Below are 15843 nucleotides of genomic sequence, written 5' to 3'. Positions count from 1 at the left end.
AACACCTGCTGCTTTTACAGAAACTGTAAGCATGTAAGAGGACATGTCTACCCTTTTTAGTCAGTAGTTATATTCTTCCTGATAAAGTGTGTGAGTGTGCAGAGCAGTTCCATTTACCTGATTTGCCTCCGACATGCTCCTCATTTCTGCTTTCTGTAAACCACCTACGATCTTCCCGTTCACAGGTTGTGAGTGTGATGTGCGAACCTCGAATGCTGGGTTGTTTAGGGGCTAAAAAATGCAGCAGTTAACCCATGGTTTGTTGTAGGGTTAACCACTGGGTTGTTTAACTGCTAAACCACCCAGTACTCAAGAGTTTCATGATTTGCTGTTATGTGCAAACTGGCCCACTTCATCAGATGGCCATGTTGTTGTTCAGTTGTTAAGTCATGTCCGACTCTTCGTGACCCCATGGACCATAGCACGCCAGGCCTTCCTGTCCTCCGCTCTTTCCCAGAGTGTGCTCAAATTCATATTCATTGCATCGGTGATGCTATCTAGCCATCTCATCCTCTGCCGTCCCCTTCTCCTTTTGCCTTCCATCTTTCCCAGCATCAGGGTCTTTTCCATAGAGTTTTCTCTTCGCATTAGGTGGCCAAAATATTTGAGCTTCAGCTTCAGGATCTGTCCTTCCAATGGACATAGTCTGTTCTTAAAATGGTGCTGCTTAATAGTACTAGTGATAGGTGAAATCTGTGACCTGGCATATGTAATTGTCCTACTAGAACTTTCTGTATGTGTGTGGCATAAAGAATTCCTTACTGTGCTTTTCTAGGTAAGAGTTAACTAGGCTAAACGAATGTAGACATTGGGAGAGTGTTGCTTTCTCTTCATTGAGTGCCTGCTGCTGCTGCATAACATTTTAATGGCTCCCTAATGACAGACACATGCCTGTCTGTGGGCTGAACCACTGGACATCTGGCAAGGACTGAAGCGATGGCATTTCCAGGAAGAACCTGTTCTTAACGTTTTTGATGACTGAAGCATTTGTTAGAGTCCCAGTTGTGATGATTGTACGAACATAGGGAGCTGCTTTATACCAGGTCAGTTTATTTGTCCTTCTAGGTCCAGTATTGTCTATTGACTGGCAGCAGCTCTCCAGGTTCTCAAGCAGAAGTCTTTCCCATAACTTCATATCCCAGTCCTTTTAACTGGAAATACCAGGAATTGAACCTTTGGCATTCTGTAACGAAGCATATTCTCTACTACTTAGCTATGTTCCCTTCCCTTAACCACATCGTGTTGACCTGTATGGCTGGGTCCTCAAAGCAGAAAACTGTGTGGGCTTAGAGAGATTTTAGGACAGTAAAGTGGGAAAGGTCTCATTTTTCCAAAGTTTGTTCTATTTAGTTATATTTGTTTCATGCATTTTCTACTAGATTAAATGCCTTGTGGTGGGAATTTAGCATACATTCTGGCAGTTCATCATTTTTGCCCATACTGCCTTGCTTCTTGGTCAAGGCTGAGACTAGAGAAGGTCACAGCTACATCTGGCACTTTACAATGCCTCTCTGAGGTGTTCTAGCTTTTCATTCCTAGTTGGATGTGCTCTGTCATGCTCCCTAGGGCATTTTGGCCAGAGAAATGAGGCTGCAGCTGTCTCATGTGTCCCAATTCCATTTCACTCTATTGCCAGCCTTGAAATAAATACTGTCAAATGCCTTTAAGAAGCAGGGGGGAATTCATAGCTTCAAGATTTGTATTAGGCTTTTCTCCTGCTGTGCTGAACATCATTAAAATGATGTACAGTGTGAAAGTTTTTCACTGATTGGAGACATCACAATTATATTTTCCTATCTCAGTACTACATCTTTCTCTTTTTTTATTGCTGAGGTGCTGATTGCAAATCAGCAGTACTTTTAAAAGGCTGGCTTCTTTTTGTTATTTCTTAAGGCCATGATCAAATGTATAGAACTGTTTGTACTTCCTGTTGGATTTGTTTGTTACTGATGGCATTTCTGTAGTTGTAGGCAGTACATCATAGCATTACTACTGGCAATTTCCTAAGGGTTCTGTGTTGAGCTTCTTTAATCTAATCTTGAAATGTAATCTGCCGTGAGTTTAGCTTCTGGTGCAACAAGTTTTTCATAGGTACACTGTTTTACAACAAGCAAAACGCACATGGCAAACTGTATGACACCTATTTAAATCCACTTGACAAGGGATTTAAATGTATGATTTTATTCAGTGAAGTCAATAATAGTGGTAAATGACCCTAATATTAAAAGTGCTGCTGATTTGTTTCTCGCCTGTACCCTCAGTGGAGAAAGAGACACAAGCTACTTTATATTGAATTGAATTGTCAAATTGCAGTTAGGCTGATGAATGGTTTATCCATTAGGTAGCGATATGATTTAGGCTCTTATTAAGTTTTAATTACCTGGTTTGTTTCCTTAATATACTGTCCAGTGCCCTTGGCAGAAAAGCTCTTCTCTGTAGCTGTGGTCTGAAAAAATATTGTCACTCCCTTACCTCTGTTGTTGCAAACCAGTATTGTTCGAGTATCCTTCTGTCACTTCTGTGCTTAAGGAGGAAGTTGTATGGAAACAGACTAAACAGGAAGTGATCATTTTCAGTTAGGAATGGGGCACAGACAATGGAGGAGAGGAGGGTGGGGGGAGAAGTTTCCTGGGGCTACATGGTTCAACAGATGTCTTCAAGGGAAGCTAACTTGCTCCTAGCCAATAACCTCCTCCTCTGGGCTCAAAATAACAAGGCACCTGCCCCTGTATAACTTATCAAGCTGGAAGCCACCCTCCAATTCAGTCATAAGCCACATTGTGACTTTTCAATTACTGCAGTGTGTCCATCTTCCACAGGTTTCCTGCCAACTTCCTCATCTGGAGAGAATGTTCTAAAGAACTATTTTTTTTGAGATGGAGTGTAATCATTATGTAATCATCATTACCTTGGTTCTTATAGCAACCAAGGTAGTCTTAAAAATACTGACCTGCAGCCCCCAAAACCACACATGATCAAGAATTGCCCCCATCACTTGTTCATTCCTATTGAGAGGGTGAGAGTTTGCAAAACATCCCCCAGACTCCAAATACCAATAGCATCATCAGGCAAATTCCAGAGCTGAGGAGCTATTCATGAGGGATAACCCATTTTTTTGCCTGTTAACCCATTTTTTTGGTCCTTTAAATTCAAATACCAAGGGGGCAACCTATGCATATCACAGAAGATCCATGATTGGATCAATCAAATTATTTTGTTGTTGTTGTGCTAAATGCAGCTCTGTGTGTGTGTCGGGGGGGGGGGTTGGGGGGGGCTACAGCATGGGGAGTTTAATCATCTCTACCATATAATTTCCCATCCTGTGTATTATGCCCAAATGGTTTCTGCTCTGTGTTGAATAGCTGGGGAGCAAGATTTGCATTGGGTTAACTCTCCCCACTGCACTACAGCCCTAATCCAAATTGTCCACTTCCTTGGCAAAAGAAAGCCTAAGGGATTTTCACACTGCTTGTGAATCTACCCTTTCTTGTGTCTCCCTACAACAGCTGAGCAGCACATGAACAGTAGTAATCATAGTATATAAGTTATTGTGACCATAGGTCGTAACAACCACAAGAAAAGAGAGCTGGTTCAGTTTCTGGAGCTCATATTTTAAAGGAAAACTAGCCATGGGCATGAACCTGGGAAACCAAATGCAGAAGTCAGCTGATACTTTGGGTTCCACATATCTCATGAGAATGGTAATAGAAAATAACGGACTTATCTTTTATTTTCCTGTTACCTCACTGGGCTTATGACAACTTTGCAAACTTTTGGAAGAAGAGTAGAATAGGGATGCATAAGTGAGTGTGCAAGAGCCAACTATGGCAGGAAAAATTTTGGGCCACCAGTTGGCCAAAGATTTAAAAATGTGATGACATTTTAAAGTCCTATGCGCTGTTGGTATCTGAAAATTAGATGCTTTGGCTCCTAGGAATTGGAAGTGTTTTTGCAGCTATGGAAGGAACCATCTAATTACAAAAACCTTATGCAAGCTTTCAGCCAGCACACATCCCTTCCTGCTCAGTTCCTGATCTTCCTATATTGAGGGGGGAAAGCTTCTACATGGGGCTTCTACCATTGTTCTCTTGAACACCCTTATGTGTGCAGGCTGAACATCTTAGCCCTTATGTGTGCAGGCTGAACATCTTAGGTTACCTTAGGGAATGTCTCACCCCTTATGTCCCTGTCTAGTCTCTATGATTATCAGAGGGAGCACTTCTGAGGGTTCCACATGCTCTTGAGGTTCACCTTGGGAGCACTTGCAGTAGAGCATTTAGTGTTGCAGCACCCATCTCAGGAATGCTTTATGCGTTGACATTAAACTGGCCCCCACAGTTCTGACGTTTAGGTGTTCTTCTTAAAACTTCTTAAAAACACAGGCTTTCCCTGAAGTATGACCCAGCCAGCTATGGATTGTAGCACACAGTAGAGTGTGTGGTTTTACTGCTGATTTATTTCGTATTGTGTTTTATTATGATATTTATCATTGTTTTGATGCCATTGTATTTTATGTCCACCACTTTGATACCTCTGTGGAAAGCAGTATATAAATTTGAATGAAAATGAATAAATAAATAGCCTTGTTCCAGTACTAGAGATTCTTGTTGTGGGTCTCCCTGGAGGAAGTTCAGTCATGTACTGAGATGTGTACAAGTTACATTTACTCTTCCATCTCTCCTTTAAAAAATATTTCTCATTTGGCCATCTTGCTTTTCTCATTGCTTCTGCTAGTTTATTTCCTCCTCCTGAAGTATAGTTTTTCCATTTGTGTTTCAAGTAAACTTTCATGGAGCCACACTCTCTCTGAGACATACACTCTTGCAGCAACAGTTTGTGAATTCCTGCCTTAGAGTTAAGCTGTAGTTTGACCTGCTGCTTTATGCCCTTGTAACTGTTGCTCTAAGCTGTTCTTGGCACATTGTTGCTTGAGAATAAGACTTGTTGAGAGTGAAACAATCCTTATTTGTTTGTTCTTCATCCTCTGTGGGAAGAAAATACCTGTTAATTTCATATAATTATTTTCCAAGTGAATAGAATGTAGTTTGCATCATGGCATCCTAGTCTGGAGGGTAAAATGCAGAATGCTTCCTTGTTAGGGTTTTGATGGATTTTGTATTTGCTTCTGTTTTAATCTCTATGCAAGTCAGATGTAAAAGGTACCTTATGTTCATATTTTTGTTACAATGAACCCATTATGTGTAGCATTTGCTGTGACAAGTAGCGCCTAGTAGTTTAAAAAGGGTCTGTCCGTCCCTATCTATCTATCTATCTATCTATTGTATATAGTTGTATGCATTTACATTTCACCCATGTATCAATAACAAGCATAGCTTTATAGTAAATTGAGCCTATATTTGTGCTTAGAAGTATAGTTTGTATCTGAATAACTGGTCAAAAAGTTTCAGCGTTAAATCTTAGCTCTTATCTTTTTTTGACCTTTTGATTACTTTGGTGAAGCCTCATTAAATACATTGCTTCTTGTTTTATAGCTTTATACGCTTCTGACTATATTAACACTGGTAAATTCTTTTCTGCAGAAACCAAAGCCTAAGCCTCGGCCATCTATCACGAAGACTACATGGGAGAGCAACTATTTTGGGGTGCCTTTGATCACTGTAGTGACACCAGAGAAACCTATTCCCATTTTTATTGAGCGATGTATTGAGTACATTGAAGCAACAGGTAAGGTCTCTTTGTAGCAAGAGGTAGCAGCTAAACGCTAAGATCCTGGACAAAATCAGTTTTGTTAGCTTTTGTTAGTCATCACCTCCCAACCAAAGAGGCATTAATAAAAGTGTATATGGCTTCATTTGTATATGAGAGGCAGAGGTGGGAAACTTATAGTTCAGTAGCTCTAAATACTTACTGCACTTACTCTTTTGTGCCAGAGTAGCATGTGTACTTCAATCAAACCGATGAAACTGACAATAAAATGATATCTCAGTTGTGTGTTGTATTCTGGGTAAAATGAGCCAGCAGTGGGTTTCTGTTGTCATAATGGCATATGGCTTCTTTTAAAAACAGCACCACCCACACCCCAAACCCCCAAAACTATACCCAGAACATCGTGGAGAGAGTTCTCAAACATGATTGTACGAAACATTTTCTAAATACAGCTTTTTCTCACCTGTATTCTCTGCATTTTTTTTAAGTTAAAAGCTTTTTTTTCACATATTAGCATCAACAGAGAAGAGAAACAGTTTATTGTTTCAACAGTCTTTGAAGGATATGCCTGCTGTGCTTTGCAGGCTTTTAACTTAATGCCATCTAAGCTTAAGCAGTCTATAGATGAATTACATGTTATTCTATTTTGTTTTCTGTTAGACTGAAGTTTCAGAAATACCTAATCTTTATGTTTAAATCCTCATGTTCTGGTTGCTGCCAAAACATAACTTATTTCTCCCTCCTGAGTAGGTAACTGAAAGTGTAATAACTTGATAGTCATTATAGTGGTGTTTACCAAGTGTAGAACATTCCCTCTGTTTGCATGGATTGTCAAAATGAATTCCTTCTTCGAATGAAGGGCTGCTGTCTGATTAACTCTAATCGCTGCACACTACAAGTCCACTTTAGCTAGGGCAGTGAGCAACTCACTTCTGCAGTTCAGTGAGATGAGAAAGCTTTAAGGGTCATTCATTTCTTGTTGTGGCTGTAATATTTTTGGATCTAGGAAGTTGGTGGTGCAGTTTTGGGTAGTTTCATTTTCTTCCCAGTGCTATATGGCTAGTGAATACTTTGTTTATTTTCACCTCCACCACTTGGTTTTTAGCTACTTTCAATAATTTATAGAGTGTAATTGGGCATTGCTTTGAAATGGCATGTATGTGGAAAAAAGAACTATCTCTTTGGTTTCACGATATTTGGGATAGCCAAGAGAAAAGACCTTGCCATGCATAGTGGAATCAGTATTTTATGTTCTTTCCTATCGTAATGAGAGATTACACTTTCCTTCTGTCTATGCAAACTGCTCAAGTTAGTGCAGATAGAAGCAGTTCTTTGGCCAAGTGAAGGTGCATCTCTCCTATTACGCGTCACTTCAGATCAATGACTGGAAAACCTTGGCTACAAGACACATTTATTATAACAAGATTCTCTCACACAGGTATACTGACATGTGACTTCTCTACCTGAAAGGAACTCAAGCCTTAGGGTAGCACTGCAGTTAACTCATCTTAGTGGCAAACCTGTTCTGTATGTAAACATCTTCAGTATTTTTAAGAGTGCCAACTTCCCAGAAACGGGTTCAGATAAAATTTGGAAACGGTGGATTTAAATTGTACTATTTGACATACCCGTAAAGGGAAATACTAATAGCAAACTCATTATCTATCTGCAAATTCTTACATAATTGAAACCACCACCTGTACATAAGACATAGGTAACACCAGGCATGGGGGAACCCCAAGGTTTGCAGAAGTTTTTTAAAAAAACCTTAGGGGGAAAAACACCCCTAAGAGGGAAAGAGAACACCAAAGAGACTGAGCAGCCACCTGGCACTGCTGCTTCAAAAATAGCTCAGCTAGGGCTATGGTAAACACATCTCCAGGTAATGGGGTTTTTCCCAGAAATGTGAACCCGCTACTAAAATTCCATGATTGAGCTTGGTTCATAGGTAGTGTAAACAAAGAGGGTTAGGAAGGAAGATATCAAGTCCTAAGCGAATGTACCACTTCCACAAACTGAAAGGATTTGTCCACATTGCTTCTAAATTCAGTAGTGAATAAAATGCTTGGCAGATATTATATCTCTTGCTTACTGTCCTAGTGGGATTTGGAGTTGGTATTTTAAAGTGTTCAGGGGATATCACAACCATATTGCTTTCTCTCTAAGACATGCATAGATGTCCTGACTGTTGAAATGTCAAAAGAATTTTAGGTGTCTGCCTTGTGTACCACAGCTATGTCTGTTATTTTTGCTGACTCCTCCTACTGGTGTCTTCTGAGATCAGAAAGATGATTCCATGTTACATGGAAATCTGCTTCCTTCAGCTGCTTTTAACATATTTGGCAGTAATATATTCAGACAGTACTGTATAAATAGCTACAGGAACACGGGTTTTTTTAGTGCTTCTGTATTTTGTTGTCTCAGCCAGGATGAAATACTCTGTAGATAGCATCACAGCTCTTCTAATGCAGAATTCCAAAGGCTGTAATATTCTCCTTTTTCCTGGCTGTGTAAAAATAGACCTACCTTTTGACAGGTTGTATTGCTAGGACCTCAGCCAAGGGTGGAATAGCTGGGGGGTGGGGTTGGGGTTGGCAAAACTATTTTGAATTCTGAGGCATTGCTTTCTTATTTGTGGAAGTCAGCTTCAGATTTCTGGGCACCAGCCTTCAGTGGGCTGAACAAATATTTCACATTCCTGGGTGTCAGCATAACATTTAGAGGAGTTCAGGCTACTGGTGTCTTGGATTTTCCTGATAAGCATTGGGTAGCAGGGAGCAAGCAAAGCTCACACTCTTGGTCCATAGAACTCTACTAGTAATCATACTTGGCATTGAATAGTGCATTTCAAATGTTCATAGTGTTTCACATTAACTCAGTAACCCTATGAGGTAGGCCAGGATTATCCCTGACTTGCATACAGGTATGTGCATAAGACTGAGAGAATAGTGGCTTGCCTAAGGCAAGCAGCAAGTTTTATTGCTTGGAAGTTGGGACTCAGAGCCAGCCAACCCACAGTCCTGCACCAAGGCAGGATTAGTTAAGAAATGTTGTAACTTCTAATTAGGTGTGTTTGGTTGATGCTTCAAAATGGATTAGATCAGGGCATTCTGATTTACTGGGTGAGTGTATGTAATGTTTCTGTTGTCTTCTGGCTAACCCCAAAACAGTCGGCTGCCACCACAAAAGCTGTCAAGTGGTTTGTCAAGGTAGCATTGTATACATGGCTGGGGTTGCTGTGGCAGGAAAGACTAAGCACTTTTAGTTTAACCTTGCTGCTTGGGCACGTAATTGATTGCTGCATGCTTTCAACAGGACAGCTTTAGAAACTTTTGTTGTTAGGCCGTGGTTTTTAAACTAGCTATGCTCAGGAAATCTTTCTGATCAACTTGCACACTGGCAGAGGATCCTGGATATGATCCAGGATGGACTTCCATTTCAAACAGGGCCTCACATCACTGCACATAAACTGGGAATGTTATCCAGAACACACCTACATTCTTCTGTAGCTTCATGTTGCAGGGAAAGGTAGACAGTGATGCCTTTCCAGGAAGCTTGTCCGTCATTGCTGATTGTCTTATTAAGTGAACCCCAATAAGCCACCATGGAGCTTTAGGGTTATCTGGAATGCTGATTGAAAACCACTCTACTAGGTTAAAACCCAGAGTTTGAGACAGCCAGTATGGTATAGTGGCTAGACTGAGTGTTGGACTTGGATCAAGGAGCCAGGGTTTAATTCCCTTTTCAGCCATGAAGCTTGTTGGGTGACCTTGGGATAGTCACAAACTCGTAGCTTAATCTACCTTACAGGACTGCAGTGAAGAAATGGGTATGTGGGGAGGAACTATGTATTCTGCCTTAAACTCCTTGGAGGAGGGTTGGGACGGTGATATAAATAATACTTAAACCTCTTGCACTCGTATCATGAATCCTATAGATAAATGGAACTGCTGTATTTCAGTGATGGCTTAAACCGAATTCACTAGTTAAAATCCTACCTCATCTAAGTGATAGCCTTCCAGACTTCATCCCTCATCAGCTCACCTTTTTGCTGCATTAATAATTGACGTAATGTGCCTAACTGTAGAAGTTCAAACAGAATATGGATTCTTTTTTATCCCTTGCAGCAATGGTAGGTGAAATTGGATAACATCTGTGGACTGTTTTAATATTTAATTATTAGCCAGGTTGATCTAGAAGCCTTAAAAGAAATCCTTGCATATGTGTGTCCCCCTGGGATAAATGCTGAATGAACCTTGGGGCTAAAACTGCAAAACAGACTTTGTAAGTGCAAGATCTGTTCTCTTATTTACAGCAAAAATAAGATTGTCAGGTTAGCTACTATGTGGACTAAAACACTCACTTAGCCTTCTAGCATAGTCCCCACCTCCTCCTTATAAGGAGGGATCTTGGCTGTGGTTTCACATTGTGGTATGGGTGGTATTTGCTTATGGCTTTGTGTGGTTACTTGTTGAAACAGTTCGTTCCCTGGTGGTTGGAGTACTGCTTTGTTAACCCACCAACTTACAACTAAGGTTGCTGATATGCTTGATCATTACTAATAACCCAGAAGTTCTTGTGGGGATGAAATAGCAGTAAATGTTCTGGTTAGCACAGCAGTAGAGTGCATAGAACTATTGATTTTAATGGACAAGCTTCAGCCTATAAAACTGTCACTGGCAAGAGATAAAGATAATCTTTGTTACCAGGAAATAGACATTTCACAGAGAATGTGAAAACCTGAAGTTGTAGATAAATGGTTGCATTAGATCAAAGTGTGTGCATCATTCATAGTTCTCACTTCGGCCCCAGTTGTGCCCCAAAGGTTGGGCTTCCTAATTTTTATACATTGGTGTTTCTCACCTCCATTGCTTTGCCACATTGATTGATTAAATGAACGGAGTTCCTTTGTGTGAGCACACAGCTTTCCAATTTTTACCTTTCTTTATTTCTAGAACTGTCTCTTCTGAAAAGCATTTTTCTCTGCAGATCAAAAGATGTTTTAAAAAAACAGATTGACATTGGAACCTCTAAACCTGATTGTTTGCAGGCGTTTTATGGCTAGTAGTTTTAAGAAAAAGTTCTGAATGGCGAGAATCATCAACAATGCTCCTTTGTGAATGGTTGCTTGGTTCCTGATGGTAAATTATTGCTGGCCATAAGTTCTAAGGTTCCAAGGAAGCCACAGTTTTGAAATCTGATCACAATCTTTGTTGTTGTTGTTGTTGTTCAGTCGTTAAGTCATGTCCGACTCTTCGTGACCCCATGGACCATAGCATGCCAGGCCTTCCTGTCCTCTTCTCTTTCCCGGAGTGTGCTCAAATTCATATTCATTGCATCAGTGATGCTATCTAGCCATCTCATCCTCTGCCGTCCCCTTCTCCTTTTGCCTTCGATCTTTCCCAGCATCAGGGTCTTTTCCAGGGAGTTTTCTCTTCGCATTAGGTGGCCAAAATATTTGAGCTTCAGCTTCAGTATCTGTCCTTCCAATGAGCACTCAGGGTTGATTTCCTTTAGCATTGACTGATTTGACCTCCTTGCAGTCCAGGAGACTCGTAAGAGTCTTCTCCAGCACCGCAGTTCGAAGGCATCAATTCTTCGGCTCTCAGCCTTCCTTATAGTCCAGCTCTCACAGCCATACGTTGCTACTGGGAAAACCATAGCTTTGATTATACGGACCTTTGTCGGCAAGGTGATGTCTCTGCTTCTTACTATGCTGTCTAGGTTTGCCATAGCTTTCCTCCCAAGGAGCAAGCGTCTTTTAATTTCATGGCTACAGTCGCCGTCTGCGGTGATCTTGGAGCCCAAAAACATAAAATCTGTCACTGCTTCCATTTCTTCCCCTTCTATATGCCAGGAAGTGATGGGGCCAGATGCCATGATCTTAGTTTTTTAATGTTGAGTTTCAAACCAGCTTTTGCACTCTCCCCTTTCACCCTCAACAAGAGGCTCTTTAGATCCTCTTCGCTTTCTGCCATTAGGGTGGTATCGTCTGCGTATTGGAGGTTGTTGATCATTCTCCCGGCAATCTTAATTCCGACCTGTGATTCATCCAACTTGGCGTTTCCCGTGATGTACTCTGCATATAAGTTAAATAAGCAGGGCGACAATATACAGCCTTCTCGTACTCCTTTCCCAATTTTGAACCAATCGGTTGTTCCGTGTCTGGTTCTTACTGTTGCTTCTTGTCCCTCATACAGGTTTCTCAGGAGACGGGTAATGGTGGTCTGGTACTCCCATCTCTTTCAGAATTTGCCAGCGTTTGTTGTGATCCACACAATCCAAGGCTTTAGCGTAGTCAATGAAGCAGAAATAGATGTTTTTCTGGAATTCTCTTGCTTTCTCCATGATGCAGCGAATGTTGGCGATTTGATCTCTAGTTCCTCTGCCTCTTTGAAACCCCGCTTGAACTTCCGGTCGTTCTCGGTTCACATACTGCTGAAGCCTAGCTTGTAGGATTTTGAGCATCACCTTGCTGGCATGTGAAATGAGCGCAATTGTATGGTAGTTTGAACACTGTTTGGCATTGCCCTTTTTGGAATTGGAATGTAAACTGACCTTTTCCCGTCTTGTGGCCACTGTTGAGTGTTCCAAATTTGTTGGCATATTGAGTGCACCACTTTAACAGCATCATCTTTAAGGATTTTAAATAGCTCAGCTGGAATACTGTCATCTCCGCTAGCTTTGTTGTTACTAATGCTTCCTAAGGCCCACTTGACTTCACTCTCTAGGATGTCTGGCTCAAGTTCAGTGACCACACTATCATGGCTATCAGGGACATTCAGATCTTTCCTGTATCGTTCTTCTGTGTATTCTTTCCACCTCTTCTTAATCTCATCTGCTTCTGTTAGGTCCCTGCGTTCTTTGTCCTTTATCATGCCTGTCTTTGCACAAAACGTTCCCTTGAGATCTCTGATTTTCTTGAAGAGATCTCTACTCTTTCCCATTCTATTGTTTTCCTTGATTTCTTTGCATTGTTCATTTAAGAAGGCCTTCTTGTCTCTCCTTGCTATTCTCTGGAACTCTGCATTCAGTTGGATATATCTTCCCCTTTCTCCCTTGCTTTTCACTTCCCTTCTTTCCTCAGCTACTTGTAAAGCCTCCTCAGACAGCCACTTTGCTTGCTTGCATTTCTTTTTCTTTGGGATGGATTGAGTTGCTGCCTCATGAACAATGGTACGGACCTCCGTCCATAAAGCTCCTTCCATAAAGCTCCGTCCATAGTTCCTCAGGCACTCTCTCTATCAGGTCTAATCCCTGAAATCTATTCCTCACCTCCACTGTATATTCATAAGGGATATGATTGAGGTCATACCTGAATGGTGTAGTGGTTTTTTCCCTGTGTTCTTCAATTTAAGCTGAAATTTTGCAAGAAGCAGCTCATGATCTGAGCCACAGTCAGCTCCAGGTCTTGTTTTGACTGGCTGTATAGAGCTCATCTTCCTCATATAGAGCTCATCAGAGGGGCTCATCTTCCGGCGTCATATCTTTTAGCCTTGTGATACGTTCCATGGGGTTTTCTTGGCAAGAATACTGGAGTGGGTTGCCATTTCCTTCTCCAGTGGACCACATTTTGTCAGAACTCTCCACCATGACCTGTCCATCTTGGGTGGCCCTGCACGGCATAGCTTATGGCTTCACTGAGTTACACAAGCCCCTTCGCCACAACAAGGCAGTGATCCATGAAAGGGGATCACAATCTTAGCTTCCTGCTTTTTCACTAGCAAGATTTGAATGGAATTTTGTAACTGAATGGCAAGTCATACATTTAGCCTGGGTCACTGCAAGATTTTCCTCTTTTTGCTCCATTCACAACCAATTTTTTCTGCAGGAGCTGGTGTTTGAGCTTGGGTAAGCAAATGTAGTTCAACAAACCTTGCTTGTGTTGTGTTTAAGATGCTTCTCTATGGCCCAGGATTGGTCTCGGGTCCCTTTTTTCTTGAAAATCACGGGAGTTTTGAAGTGATTCTATGTCTGGAAGTATCCTCCCCACCCCCCAAGATGAAGTGGCAACTCGGTTGGTCTGGAGCAGATGCATCTCAGCCAACTGACTGCTCTGGGTCAATCAAGAACTTCCTTCTGTTCTCCATCTCCATTCCCAAGGACTTTATGAATGCCTGTTCTCTGATGGGAGGGATATGCTAAAAGTCTTGTTCCCACCAATTCTGAAACTTTGTGCCCTGTAGAAGGGAAGCTCTTCTCCTCTACCTAAGTCCAACATTGTGTCTGGTGTCATGTACCCTTACTGTTGATTTATTTTTGTGTTATAGGTTGGGATCATCAAAAGTCATGTTTCAGTCATGCAAACAAAGATGGCTGGGCATGTCTCCATGTTCAGGATGCTTCTAAACCATGGCTGGGTAGAGCTTGGATTAAAAGGGTAGCTAATTCATTAAATGGACTGTAGCCTGCTTGGATGCTTGTTCAGAGCTAATCTTAGACAGAATACCCTGAAGATGAACCCTAGTGCATGAAACTGAACATGCCAGTTATCCAGTGTATTGTCACGTTTATTATTCGTATTTGTCATTAATCTTCTGCTTATATTCCTGAATCTTTGCCTGAGATGTACAGGAATTACCCTGCAATAAAGATATCTGTTTCTCCTTTGCATTGAAGCATGTCACAACAGTGACCCTCAGTAATAAATGCTAAGTGGATACCAACTTTGATGGAAAAGACAGAAAATCATTTAGAAATCTGCTTTTAAGATCTCTGCACGCACAGAATGTTTCATCAAGACATATGTATTGAATTAGCATGGACATTGGTTCATAATTGCAAATGATGTGTGCTGTCTTAACAGTTTTGAATGCAAAGAACACTGAAAATGCAGACTATTGTTATAAATGTGCGTGCATGCGCGTGCATATATATGAATTCTAAAGTAGGATTCACATGTCAGAATCTCTCTGTTTACAATACTCTGCTATGGTGGTAACGTTTTCAGACTGTATTCTGAAATCAGTGTAATCATTTGAGAATATTGATCCTGAGCACAGACTTCGGTATCTATTAGGACTGCAGTGTGCTTCCCAGCAACAAACATAGGCCAGGATACAAATAACTGTGCAACCAGTGCCATGTGACCAAAGGACTTTTGACTTTTGCCTCTGAAACAGTAGGCCTCTGTGCCACATGCCAGACAACCTTATTGAATTTGAAGCAATATTCAAAAATAGTTTGCTATGGCATGGTGGTTGTCTGCTTCTCAGAGGGAAAAAAAATCAGAAACCTCTCTGGGTGCATACAGATTCTTGGGCTGTCCTAAAGCAGATCTTTGGGGCCCCGCTGTTGCTTTTTCATAGCTTGCATCAGATGGGTTTGAGTGAATAGCCATAAGTAGTTAAGAACTTGGACTGTGTTCTTGAATTTCAGTATATTAGAAGAGCATAATATAAGGAGCTGTTGCCTGTGAATCTCTGGCTAACCTTTGTAGAACCACAGTTGCTATGTACTTAACTTGAACCTGTTCATGATCAACTGTATTGTGGAACTGAGAACTCTTTAGTTGTATGGAAAACTATGGGAGGGACTGGAATAGGCACTTCTCTTTAACATCTCACAGCTTAAATATTTCTTCCTGCTCTATCTCAAGAGGGTTCTGAAAGAATCATAGGAATCTCTGAACTTCATTCTTAAAGCCCCACACTCCTTTTTAGTATTTTTGGATGGAGTAGTAGTGGTGAAAATATATAGCCAGTTTCTGTTTGAGGGTGAGAAAGTGCAAAATTGGCTGCATTAGTTTTAGACTTGGTAAGCTTTCTTTGTTACCTGTTGGCAAAATTTGCATAACTAGTTTATTCTGTGAAGTCTTCAGAAAATCTTTTTAACTTCGCTGTACACCCCCGATAGATCCTAGTAGTGAAGCACTTTGTACATTTGGTTCAACACTGAATGTCTGTGTAACCTATGGGATAGAATCTGTCTTGGATTGCACGAGGAAGTGATCTTTGCCCCAGATCGTTTTGAGGGGTTGGTGTTAATAATCACGTAGCAAAATGATTATGGGCAGAGACTGGTTTTTCATTTGGAGAGCGTGTAGCCAAAACGGACCTGTTTGACTCTGAATTCTTTTGTATTAAAACAAAATCTGTATCACATCCTTTTAAAATTGCCTTGAATACAGGGGAGTGAGCGTGGAAGGGTTGTTTCAACTTTGTGTAATTCCCCTTT

General features: G+C 41.1%; 1 protein-coding gene across 4 annotated transcripts in view; it reads left to right on the top strand.

Moving 5' to 3' along the window:
* ARHGAP35 (Rho GTPase activating protein 35) overlaps positions 1-15843 on the top strand; it is a 111030-nt gene that overhangs the window by 50458 nt on the left and 44729 nt on the right. For all 4 annotated transcript variants that reach the window (XM_084814762.1, XM_084814764.1, XM_084814763.1 and 1 more), the window contains exon 3: positions 5541-5685. In XM_084814762.1, coding sequence (XP_084670888.1) covers positions 5541-5685 — 145 coding nt within the window. The remainder of the gene's footprint in view (positions 1-5540; positions 5686-15843) is intronic.

Source organism: Heloderma suspectum, chromosome 10 (assembly GCF_057233095.1).
Source record: "Heloderma suspectum isolate Gila_16-S chromosome 10, 16-S_ref, whole genome shotgun sequence".
Classification (NCBI taxonomy): domain Eukaryota; kingdom Metazoa; phylum Chordata; class Lepidosauria; order Squamata; family Helodermatidae; genus Heloderma; species Heloderma suspectum.
This window is presented reverse-complemented; position numbering and strand designations above follow the sequence as displayed.